We start from the raw sequence: 13,210 nt of genomic DNA on the forward strand, positions 1-13,210 counted from the left end.
CATTTCATCATTATCACATTGAACCAACTTGGTAATCTCTCCATCGTTCCTCATATCATAACTTTTAATTTCAATTGTATTTGACACAACAACTGAAGTCCTAAAAATTTCCTTAAGCTGTCAGAGACAGGTTGTCAAATCCCTTAGTTGGCTTTCTTTACAGATTAGTTCCTTACTGTAGCCATCAAAAATTATCATGCCACCGCAGACATCATGTTTACTGTGATGGTTTCGAGTCCTTTCAGATAAGAACTGATGCGATGATTTTGATTAATATTCAAATTTATGGTTAACGTTATGAAGGTATTGTATTAATAATAGAGAGCTTCCTTTTCAATGACACAGACATTGTGTCTCTTTCAATGCCGTTTTATATATTCTCTTTCTTACTCGGCTCGTACTGCCTCGTTGTATAAATTCAGTCTTAGCTGAGAATAAACTTATACAAAAGTTGTTTTTTACATACCCTGGCAAAAAGACCATAGCGGAAGATATAGCCCTGTAGCTCTCTTTTAACCGTTTCTTAACAGCTGTTAGGCAAGACCAAACTTTATTCGAGAATCTACCTTTTCCCGGCAATGTTTTATGATGTGCATGCAGTATTCAAATCTATCTTTAGACGAATCAACCATTTCAGCTTAAAAGAGACGAAGATCAATCTTTGGGAAAAAAATATGTGTGTTTTAAAGACAGATTTTTCGTGACAGTTACTTCTCCTCCGGGTAATTAACAATTTTCATATAGACTGAAATAAGACGTGAAAAGACACGACAATTGACGTCATCAAACATAGAAATGTAAATATGAAAATTACCAGGTACTGCAAGGATTACAATCTTACATCAGTTGATAGCACAGGTCTTTTTAAAACGGTTTTATTTGAGTAGAACAATTTTTTGATTGCTCGATGGAAACTTGGTTCTGGATTCTTGGCTGGTCTCTCTCAATGTTGACCATAATCGGAAATGGATTCATCATCGTCCTTGTTTGCAGCAGAAGGCGGCTTCGAACCAAAACCAACGCTTTTGTAGTCTCACTTGCGGTAGCGGATTTCTGCGTTGGATTAAGTGCTGTTCCTCCACTTTTTGTGTGCGAGAAGACAAGTGGGTGTAATCCTAATGCCCCTTTGGCCAACAGAGTGGATTATCTAAGGTGGCTCTTTGGTTATGCCTCTGTGACAAACTTGTGTTGTTTGGTTATGGATCGCTACATTGCTGTTGTAAAGCCTTTGAAGTACTTAACGGTAATGAAGCGCCGCCAAATTTCCCACATGATTTTTTTTTCTTGGGCGAGTTCGATTGCCTTTAGTATTGCTTTTGTACTGAATTGGCTCGTTTTTGATGACAACCAAATTCTTTTCTCGCTACTGTCATGGATATATATTTTCTTTGAGTTCCTACCGTGTTTCGTGCTAGTCTTTTGTTTTGCGTCAATGTTACGTGTCGTCTATAAGCACGAACGAGCTGCCCGCATCTTAGCAAAACAGCTCCACTTCAATCATCATTTTTTATTCAAAAGCGAGGAGAAGTCTACCGTGAAAATAATGGCGGTTGTTATTGGCTTGTTTCTTTTAGCTAATTCATGCTCTTTGCGATGTAGTCTTGTATATCTTCTCTATACAGAGAAAACTCCTTGTAATGATCAAGAATATAAAATACCTCTTATTGTTTTAAACTCTGCCATCAACCCTGTTGCCTACGCTCTGTTGAAGAGGGACATAAAAGAGGAGGTAAAACGACGCATTCGATGTACGCGTGTGATCTGAAAAAAGTCGAACAACTTTGTACTACTCTTTCAAAGAGCTCAGAATCCTATTGGTCCATCGATATCCAAGATAGTGGATTTTGGCGGCTATCACTACATACTTAGTGGACGAGATAAAAAAAAAAAGAAAGGATTGAATGATTTTATCAAGAGCGAGCTTTTGCTAAATCAAAGTTTTTTTTTCGTATTTTAAGAAACGCATCCCATTGTACATGGATCTGTATTGCCAAACCACTCTCACAACTGATTAATTTTATAAGTGCAATTTTTGGAGTATATGCTATGATAAATTTCACTTAAACAAGATCTAGTCTTATATCAGTTGAGATCAAGTGCTTTTTTAATTTTTGTCCGTTCAAAGTGACAGCTGTTCACTCGCTCTTTTGTGGCAAGAAGCCCTTACGATAACTAAGTACTTAAAGTTTATCATGCAGTTTAATAATTATCCCTCCGTCCGTAGTAGAGAGGATACAACTCAATAGGGCGGAAGAGTTTCGCAATGGATATGTACACGATGCAAAAAGTGCGAATCGGACTTAAAGTAAACATCGCTGCGACGACAATAAAATTTTATTGATGTTGTGTCAAAATTTCCCTCAGAATTTCGCTGCACATGACATGAGCTTGACGCAACTCGCTCAAATTAGCATTTTTGTCAAATCGCTTTATGTTCTTTCTGACCAGCACGAAAAGGCAATTTTCCTCTTACCTTTTATTTCGTGACATTTTTGTCATATCTACTTCTCTTTAAAACTTCTTTATTATTCTTTATTTGATCATATTGACGCTGGAAAGTTTTTTTTTTTGGTTTTTTTTTTCTGTCACTTGTCAGCAACAGCAATTTATTTTGGATTCTACTAGTTCGTTTTTATGCATACATTAGCATTTCTGTAGAGAGGTAATAAGACCGAGGCGATTTATTTATTTTACAGGCAACAGACAAGTTATATAATTTTGTTTCTGATCTTAATTGAAGTCAAGTGTTTTTATCTCATCAATATGGCTTGTATTTTTATTAGTTTAATAAAACGGTCATTCTTTATGGGTTAAGGGGGAGGGGTGGAAATGTGAAGGGATTTTGTTTGTGTCACAATAGAATTTGCCAGATCTCTCCCCCCCTCCCTCCGCCCCACTCATAAGACACTGTAGTATTCTGATGATCCCCCTCATTGGCAGTCAATTTACTATAGTCTCCCCTTAACCCCTAAACTCCCATGGGTGATCAAGGCAGAATTTCTCCTTACAATATCAATACAATATCAGCTAGATAAGTGATGAGAATGAAGAAAATTATCAATTTGGGGATAATTAAATGATCCAATACTTAATTCTCTAAATAAACATTATGAGAATTGTATGGTTGACACTAAGGAGAATCAAAAATTTGGTCTGAGAGTTACAACGAAGGGTTAAAACTTTGTTGAGGACGACTGATCGCCTTCCGTTCCCCTAAAAAATTATTTGATCTCCCCAAAACTAATCTGACCCCCCCCCCTCTTATGCAATTAGTAAGGACCAGTCCTTGAGGAAAATTTCAATCCTTAACCAGTTCATTTTATTGAGAATAAGGCATTTTTTTCGCAACAAAACGTATTGTGTTAGCTTCTCGTTTATTGCTAAAACCAGCTGCTATCGTCAACTCATTGCTTACAGAGGCTACTGAAAAATCATCAATTTGAAACCAGTACAGGCAGTTTTAATTAATACTAGCATTAGCAGTTTATGATATCACCCTAAGGACATCAATGTTTGTTGTTAGAATATGCCTATCATCGAACACAGCGTTTCACACATATCTACTGACTCAGTCAAAAGCCTTCGTAGCTACGCGCCTGAAGTACCGTTTTATCTATCATTATGCAGTTATTATGAATTATCAACGTTATTTTTTGACTAAAATCACACTTCTGATTTCAAAGTGGAAACCTGGTCCTGGATCCTTCAGCGAAGAATAATGTGATAAACAACTTAGAAATGATCTATCTTAGCTTAAAATGTCCGCGTTCGAATACGCGAGAGGCCAATCGCATCAGCGACGTGACAATTTTCCCTCCCAATTACGGTTCCTATGTTGACTTGCGGAGCAACTCTGCTCCTCCGTGAATAATGACATAGTAAAACATTTCTAAATCCTTTTCGAAAGTCAGAGTTGAATATCGCATAAATGACAGGATCAATGACGCTGTTAGCATGCCCCAAAAAATAGCCCATAAATGCCAAAGCCTTTGGTGCACCGCAGGGAAAGTCCTCCTCGCCAAAGAACCGGATAAATTGGGTGATGTACACTGGAAACCAGCACACTGCAAAAAGAATTACGACGGCAAGAAGCATTTTCAAGACTTTCTTTCGGGATTTGTTCGATCGCTGCTGGTTTTCGGAAGTTTGATTACCCGGTACTTTTCTTACCCAAAGTTTGTAAATGACGCAGCTGTACAGAATTGACATGGTTAGTAGAGGAAATAGATAAAAAAACACAAACAGAACGATTGTAAGGGCTTTGTATCCTCCTTCGATGAAAGCTGATTCCCATATCTCTACGCAGGTCCATCTTTGACTGCGTTCAAGGTACACAACTTTTTGGGCGTAAAGCGTCGGTGAATTAGCCAAGATACCCACAAACCAGATCAGTGCTATTGCACCGTACGTTTTCTGAATAGTCACGAACGTCTTCATAGGGTACATTACTGCTAAGAAGCGGTCAACAGCGATAACTGTCAAACTCAAAACAGAGCTTGCGATCGACATAGCTTGGCTGAATGGGATTATCTTGCACAATAAATCGTACAAGACACCATTTGACCAATTTATGCCGCGTCCCGTCGCGAGAGCTTTCACAGTAACCGGCATAGTGAAAGTTGTAATGAGGAGATTTGCCACTGCCATATTTACTATCAAATAATTCGTGACAGTTCGCATTTGTCTGTTCAGAATGACAACGCATATGACCAACACGTTACCGATGAAGGAGCCGAACATGATGATGAAGTAAGCTATACACTGGAAGGCTTTCTCTGTTGACGTGTAAGGCTCAAAAGGACATGGATCTCTCTCAGTGGAATTCGTTCTGTTTGGGTCAACTTTGGCCATCATTTGTGGACGAAAAGCGTGCCTCGATCCAACTCTAACTTGCACTAATTTGTAATTAAAAGGAAACGTTTTCGAAATTGATTAATAAGAAGCTGCTAAGAAGATCTGAACACCGAACTCTTTTAAGTCTGTAAACTCCCCTCTTCATTCAAAACTTAAAATTGGTCTCACACCGTCCTTTGTTTGCTGGAGTGTTTTCTTCTGTCGCACTTTGTAATAATCGTCGCTCTTTGTGACAACACCGTTTGCACTTTAATTTGTAACAAGACTTGCTCCAATTTGTTATTGAATAAGCTGATGCAATATGTAATAACACTTAATTGTAATAAAAACTGAGGACCCAAGAGGACCCAATGATAGCTGTTATTCGTGACAATGACGCTGATGTTGATATTGAAGAGACAGAAAATATTGTTAATAGTGATATTAGTGATCGAGACCGTAATAAGAAAGGACGAAGACACCTGCCGCGGCGCTCCGGCTTTAAGATCTCCTCGCGAGAATGCAGATATCAACTTCAACTATGCAGACATAAGTCGGTAATAACGGTTTCTTGTATCAGAAATCAGCTGCTATCCACAATACCAGGCTCTACGTGATTTTAGGGAGTCCTCAGGGCGTGAAATTTGTAGTCATCATTCGAAACCAATGTACAAAATCGATCGCGCTATCAATGACATCTTCATATTTTTTGTCAGTCAACTCTCCCATTAAGGACAAATGAACTTGAAACTCATAACTTTTCTTTAACCCTTTCACCCCTAATTAAGATATCAGTATAAATTATCTGGAAAGTCTATCTTTCGTTTCCTATAGTTCAGATAATGGGAAAGAAAGGGCATAATTGTCATGTTATTTTTTTAAAAAACTAAGCCCTCCCTCAGAGGATAGATAACTAGAATCAGTTCAAAAGATGTATGTCTGTCGAACTGCTCCCTCATAAACTGCAGTTTTTCCATCATTCTTTCTGTAGCATGTAGCCGCATCGAAGCAAAACCAACACTCTTCTCATTCCTATTGTAGATCTGTAGGTAGATATGTGTATTTTCCCCTCAATTTCCTTCCGCGAGAGACTAGGTGGATGCGACTCTAAAGTTGTCAAAGCTTTTGGAATCGATTTATTTTCGTGTACGCGTCTGTATCAAAGTTCAGCATGCAGCTTACTCCTGGAGCCCGTCTCTAAAATGACCCAAGAACTTTACGGGCCTAAATCCGCATCTTGTAAACTAAACCTAGGAAATCGATGTATCGCCGACCTTAGCTCCAATACCAATAATTTTTTTTTATTTCCGGGTATCTTTAATCTTTCAGAGATAGAGCTATCGATATCTCAACCTTAAATATATATAAACGAGATCAATGAAAATCATCTTTTCGGGACATACTGTCGGGCTCTCACTTTATCCGCCGGATGACACTGTTTATATGATAATCTGAATTGTACATGTATCTCGATTTGTTATTGCTTATCATCTATTGGAGAGCAGATGCATAGGTGACGTAATCATTCACAACATGTTGCTTTTTATCATATAAAACAAATAGATTCATTCGCCGTGGGTCTATTCAGTAATAGATCACAGAAGACGTCATGATTTGGTAGGAACATCAGTGACTGCACCTCTTGTGCCACATTTTGAAGTCATCTCTGATCATTATTCACCACTTGGAAGGTTTATTTAGATCCAAAATTATCATTAGTTCCCAGTTGGCTTGATAGCTCAGTTGGTAGAGCGCTGTACCGGTATCGCAGAGGTCATGGATTCAAATCCCGTACGGGTCTAAATTTTTTTAAAGTCTCATTTCAACTACTAGTTCAGTAGTGTTCATAGCTCATCTCTGATCTTTTACTCTACAGGACGCAAGGCAACATAGAATCTATTCGGATAGGTGTTATACAAGCATTGATTTTTATCATTATTATTAATCTTATAATTACTACTTTTATCATTATCGTTCTGTTTAGTCTTAGCTGAGTCGTAAAGTGACAGACTTGTGCTATAGTTGTGTTTCTTTCTCTTAATGTATGTCACAAGCATAAAAATCAATTTTTTTATTCGGGGCATACATGCAATTACGGACGACTTTCGGACGAAATTGCAATCAGATCCTGTGAAACGCCTCTACTATCTGCAGGATGTCAGGTGTATGGGAGACATGAAAGAGAAGTAAGTTTTCCTCAACTTTGTAAGATTTTTGTTAATGACGTATGGTAAACGACAATACCATCATGACAGTTGTAATAAATTTTTTTTTAAAAATAATTGTAAAAACTATTTTTAACTCTTTAATCCACGAATCACAGCTTAGACGTGACACACTACACGCAGTGAGTCGCTCTCTTCTTTGACTATTCAAAAATTCGTGGTCCCTAGTCCACATTTCATGTAAGAAATACCGTTCAGTCCTTCTCTTACACATTTATCCTATCATAAGAAACTGGACACTAGTACTTATGCTATATCTTTAGCAAGGAACGCCTTGCTATTTCTTGGCTGCCACGAAAACAACTTTTGTGAGTTCGCTGCTCATTTTATTTCCAAATTTGATCGTACCTACTCCAACAAGATTGATGGTGATATACTCCTGATTATGCCAAAAGTAACGGATCATTAGAAGCTTTTGACATGGAAATTAGAGAAGAACGTCCCTTTTTCATCAGACATTTTACTTCGATTACTCGAATCGTTGGCCTGTTTACCAGCGCAGGCAAGTTAATTTCTTATTTCGAATAAGCTTCACTGTGTTGCAATTTCAAGGAAAATTCCAAGGAATAGACAAAAATACACATAATCCTGAAGTCTCATTGCATAATTTACAATACGTGCACGTTACGACACGAAAAGGGCTTTCTCCATTAACTTAGGATTCAAGACGAAGCTTGTAAAACTTTATCAATAATTTATCGGATATCACATGTTTTGTGGCTTGCTTTTATATGTATAGAATGATATGGCATGTTTGAGTTGTATATGTGGCTTTTGAGACGGTAATTTTCTTTACAGAGACCTAATCTGTTTTTTCAGTTCAACACCTACAGAGAAGATTTCGGGAATTAAAAATATTTTGATAAGTTTAGTGAAGCCATTGCCATCATCATCTGTAAGAGATCCAGACGTCATGGGCTCTTGAAAACAATCGTTACTCTAATCTTCTTGTATGAAAGGTGGGGGAAGGATACCATGTAAGAGAATTTCTCATCAAATATTTGAACATTCTTACTTTTTAAATATTGTATTTAGCCTTGTGGTGGACAGGTGTATTTCTGGCTGACCGAGATGACAAAAGGGTAGCTGCATACCTTATGTAAGAGTCATACAATTTTTTTTGTTATACAACACACTGGATAATGCCTGCATTTTTATTATTTCTTACTCAATTAATGTTGTTTATTATATTTTGTAAAATTAGATAGACTTTTGCATTTTATAATTTTAGAGTAATGTTGTGATTGGTTAATAGTCACCGTCACACACTGTGTATTGAGTTATTCACCTTGCCTTATAGCTGGCTGTGAAACATACAAATGCAAATAGAGTTTAAAAATTTCAGGTATTGAGCAAAAAATGAGAGATTTTTTTATCTAAGTTGTATGTATTCTTATTTTTTTCAGGATATGTGGTTTTGCTGTTACTTTTTTTGAGATAACATTCATTTTGGACAAGTGTGCTTGTTGTGGGTAATGTATCAAAATAAATATTTCATTTTTTTTCTTTATAAATATGACAAACATGACAATTTGTATTCTGTTAGAATTGTGCTGTCAAATCTCTTGAAATAGATACCTCCATCGGACAAAACTTTGTTTAATTTGGATAGCAGAATAGCAAATTTTGATTTGAAATGTTATATTAACTCTTTCACTCCCAAGATTTAATTAGTAATTCTCCTTACTATCTGCCTTACAATTTTATGTTGTTAGTTCAGAGAATTTGGTATTGGATCAACCAATAATCCCATAATTGATATTCTTCTCTATTCTCATCACCTGCCTGAGTGTTTGATATTGTAAGGAGAAATTCTGTCTTGGTCACTTGTGGGAGTGAAAGGGTTAAATGTAACATTTCAAAGAAAATAAATATTGTATCATAAATGTTATAATACAATATTGTATAAGGTTCACTTTTCAGATTAAGTAAAGATCTGATTGAATCACTTTATTTCCTCTCTGAAAATGTACAAGCTTTCAAACACTAATGGCATTCAAATTTCCCTAAGAAGGGTTTTATAAATCACAGAATCGTTGTTGTCATATATCCTCTAACATCCATCAGCTAGACATCTCTTCAGGACAAACGTCTGCAGCTGGTTCAAACAGTGTCTGTCTTAGAGAGAGTTGATTATGACTTACTACAGATAACAAGTCTTGATAGAGGTGTTTTCAGTATTAAAGGTGTTGAAAGCAATCTGGAATTGCATTTGTTTCACTCTGTTTAAAGTGAATTTGTGATTGGTCTCGAAGGGAGCTCCAATTTTTTCTATGAATCATACAGTCAGGAGTACATGTAAATTGAAGTCATCAGCTCTCTCTTCCTCACATTTTCTCATATTATCTTGATCTAACACAAAATTCTTATAACTTATTTACAAGTAAATGTGTTGCAGCGAGAAGGGAGAATTAATACTCAGATCTTGGGAGTTAAAGGGCTAAAATACTCTCCCTGATGTTTCTGTTCATTTTCAGCCCCTGATCATAGCTTTCTGTTTGGTCTCCAACATTATTATAAACAGTTATTCTTGTTAACCCTTTAACTCCCAAGATCTGATTGTTAATTCTCCCCTCTAGCTGCTACATATTTACCAGTAAATTAGTTATGAGAATTTGGTGTTATATCAAGATAACAACTTCTACCTCATAAGTTTGAATGTTTTCATTACCTGTTTGCTGGATGATGTAAGGATATTAAAAGGAGAAGTTTCATGTTGATCACTTCTGGGAGTTAAAGGGTTATTATATACCCAGACTTGTAAATTAAGATGCTTTTAAAGTAAAATGGATGAAGTTGTTAACCTCATTTTAATTTTTATGGCTTCTCGTTTTTATCAGGGAAGGGAGTTGTGGCCAGGCTTTGTGGAAGTATGTACTAGCTGTTGATAACTGGAAGAAATCACTAATTTATACTTCATTGTCTGTCATGTGCTACTTGCATCCCAAGGAGTTCTGGCAAGCTGTAATTGCTGGGGTTTTACTGGATTTTACAGCATTGCTATATCTCATAAGAACTTTCAGAACCAAAAATGCACTTGAACCCTATAGATATAAACAACTAGAAGTTAGATAATAATTATTTGTCTCAAATCAAGCACATTCATTTGAAATGAGGCATCAAAGTTGCATAACATTTAATTACATAGTATTTAATACCATTAAGTATCATTGCAAGGCAGTTTGGCCTTGAGGCAAAGACTGCCTTCAACAAATAACACAATCAATGTAATCATGTAACAGATGTCTATGAAATGAAGTGTATTTTCATAGGGAATATTATTTATTAAATGCTTTCAATGCTTAAACTTTGGAGAAATGAAAACTTTCATTGAGATAATACTCTTGACTCAAGAATTATTAGACATTTTAATCCCATTTACCAATGTTACACTTAACATTACACACATAGGCATACAAGATATTCATTTCAAAAAACAAATAGTTCATATAATATGTATAATATATACTTCCAAACAAGATCCTTATATTTCACCCAGATTTTACTTTGCTAAGAAGAAATAGACCTGAAGCACATGAATCTAAGTAGCTTTGTTTTAACTAATGTTTTAAATTATAGTATAGAAATAATTAGTACTACTAAAACTCCAATCCTAAAAATTGGGAATTTCATTGCTAAGGATTCATTTGATATTTCTTCATTATTGTTCTTTTTCCAATAAACTATCAATGATAGCACCATAGTTGTTTTTTTCTCCTAGAAAGGTAGTATTATTTCTGCCAAACTTGAACCTCACCATATATTAATTGATAAAGCCACACTTAATGTATTTAATTATATAAAAAAGGAAAAAAAAACATACATCAGGACTTTGTATGTCAGAAATCATCAATATGCACCTAGAGTTTGGAGTTTAAATTCCTAAAAGAAGGATTTAAACCAGAATCATATTCACCTTATGAGCTGGTTGGATATAGATAACAGATTAAGCAACGCACAATCTAGTGTCATTGTGAATTTAAGGGATAAAGAGGAAATTTTTGGAAACTATTGAGACAACTTAGCTTTCAGGATTATTAGCGAGGAATGATCAATTTCAAGGCTGTCAATTATTTATTATATTTACTCATTAGAGATAAAATGAGTGCCTGTGGTAACGGATTCATTCAAAATATTTACACAATCCAAATTATTGAATGTATATTTCCCTCTACTCAATGTCAACCATATGCAACTCTTATGTCTTTGAAAATAAAAAGGTCTCATTGCAAGTCAGTATGGAAAATGTTTAACTTAACTCTTGGACCAGTAAGAGTGACCAGAATTTAATTTCTCCATAAATTTTCACTCCGAATCACACATTAAGGTCACCAGAAGAAAGAAAATGATCACCAACTGAAAAGGCTCTTGATTGTTAAACAAATTCTCCTTGTCAGCACCTTAGGAAATAAATAGACAAAAGTATGGAGAATATGCATACTGATGTTAGGGTGTACAGGCTGGAGAACGTTTGTTTAGGCTGAGTTCTTGTCTCTTTTGGTAGTTGCATCCCCTACCCTCTCAATCCTCTAAAAGAAAAGAAGTATTAACCGCGATATCTAACTCGTCACCAGGTGCATGACGACGCTAATTTGATTAATTAATGACAGGTTCACGGTGACGATGTTGGTGGCTTTCAAATGAAAGACGAAATTATTTTGTATTGGGTGGTCTACAAACCATCAGGACAAAAAGGAACCACGAGCAAGGAATGATAGCTGAGATGAAGAAGTCTGCAAGCAAAAAGGAAACCTCTTTAAGTGTCTTGCGCGTAACTGTTAGGAAAGGCGTTTCAGTATCTTGAATAAATGTAGCTTAATTAACAACTAGCGCAGGGGGCAATTGAAATCGTTGCAAATGTCATGGATGAGTGACCACAATCACTCCATCGTGAATTCAGCACCGATTTTATGGGAATGGGCTCAAATAACGCCTTTAAAGTGTAAAGTGGAAACTCTGGTGAAATAGAAGTGTTGAAAAAAAAAAAAAAAAAAACGCAATGCCCAAATGTCCGGCAGCATGACAGTCGGTCTCAAATAGACTAAGTGCTCGAATTACCATCGAAAGGTTCTTTCAAAATTCCTGGGAATATCCGATGTCTATTTGAAAATGTCAGGCGATTCCACAAATTAACTTGTTTTTTAGTGGACAAATTCTTCGACCTTGAGCATACCGTCGATATGCACCTAGAAATTGTACGCTTCTGATCAGACTGCCATTTATTCGTTGGGCATTTAGTCTAATTTAGACCGTTCCTAGCTGCTGGGCATTTCGTCACAGAGAAAAAAGAAACCAAGGAAGAACTTCTTCTTACTGTTAGCAAAATTAACGGCTGGCACAAGCCTTGTAGAATGAAGATTTTTTCGATGGATATACGATATATTGCATACCCAACTGCAAGTGAAATCAGTCTACAGAACTATTTTCGTGACTGGAAAGAGTTTAAGAACAGGGCGACTCGACTCGATATCCTTAATCCCTACTTTGATTGTTCTTGTCAGCAGGGAGGCTTTTTTCTAGTCGACCGGCAATTGTCACGAAAAGTAAGAGAAAATTCGAGATCGCCGCTTAACAGGTATGATTTGACTGTGGAAAGTGAGGATTTTGTTAACTAGATCTTCAGAAGTAAAACTATGTTGCATTTCAATAAAGGGGGTAAGTTTCTATAGAAACTGTAGTGCTGCGTCGATGGGAGAGTATAACAGGGTAATTGAGTGTTATCAACCGAGTTGATAACGTACTGATTAGCTACCGTAAGGAGTTTGAAGGCTGAAGTTTCCAGCCTTTCGAACGTCAGCCCTTCGTCTGACAAAGGGCTGGCGCTCGAAACGTCAGCCTTTAAACTCTTTATGGTGGCCGGTTTACGTTATCAACTCAGCTGATAACACTAAATTACTATGTTGCATTTCAGTCGATCATGCTGAACCAGACCCTTGCTTAATGAAGAAAAATGACGGAAACGAGCTCGCGAAAAGTGTTAGTGATCGCATTCGATTTTCTCCTTGTTCGCCTTGCCTTGAGGCTCGTTCTCACTATTTAAGAATGCCAGAACAGGATCAGATCAAGGTCAGAAGTATACACACCAAAATTCCCGTGGCTTGCGTGGAATCCCGCGGGTCAGAGATACTTGCGTTCGAGAAAACTGATGACGT

At 36.6% G+C, this 13,210-nt stretch overlaps 3 protein-coding genes across 3 annotated transcripts; 2 read left to right on the plus strand and 1 right to left on the minus strand.

The window, feature by feature from the left end:
• The first annotated feature begins 613 nt into the window (after window positions 1–613).
• LOC149049995 (octopamine receptor beta-2R-like) lies at window positions 614–2,751 on the plus strand. Its single transcript, XM_089195288.1, has one exon. It carries the CDS (start codon window positions 908–910, stop codon window positions 1,763–1,765), a length of 858 nt encoding a protein of 285 aa, XP_089051414.1. The 5' UTR covers window positions 614–907; the 3' UTR covers window positions 1,766–2,751.
• A 606-nt stretch (window positions 2,752–3,357) lies between these two features.
• On the minus strand, window positions 3,358–5,283 carry LOC113674792 (QRFP-like peptide receptor). Its single transcript, XM_027191286.2, has one exon. It carries the CDS (start codon window positions 4,852–4,854, stop codon window positions 3,754–3,756), a length of 1,101 nt encoding a protein of 366 aa, XP_027047087.2. The 5' UTR covers window positions 4,855–5,283; the 3' UTR covers window positions 3,358–3,753.
• Window positions 5,284–7,313: 2,030 nt separating this feature from the next.
• On the plus strand, window positions 7,314–11,295 carry LOC113674815 (transmembrane protein 72). Its single transcript, XM_027191311.2, has 4 exons — window positions 7,314–7,560; window positions 8,094–8,157; window positions 8,465–8,530; window positions 9,899–11,295. Exons 1-4 carry the CDS (start codon window positions 7,479–7,481, stop codon window positions 10,131–10,133), a joined length of 447 nt encoding a protein of 148 aa, XP_027047112.2. The 5' UTR covers window positions 7,314–7,478; the 3' UTR covers window positions 10,134–11,295.
• The last annotated feature ends 1,915 nt before the right edge of the window (window positions 11,296–13,210 follow it).

The sequence above is a fragment of the Pocillopora damicornis genome, chromosome 2 (assembly GCF_964200805.1).
Source record: "Pocillopora damicornis chromosome 2, jaPocDami1.2, whole genome shotgun sequence".
Classification (NCBI taxonomy): domain Eukaryota; kingdom Metazoa; phylum Cnidaria; class Anthozoa; order Scleractinia; family Pocilloporidae; genus Pocillopora; species Pocillopora damicornis.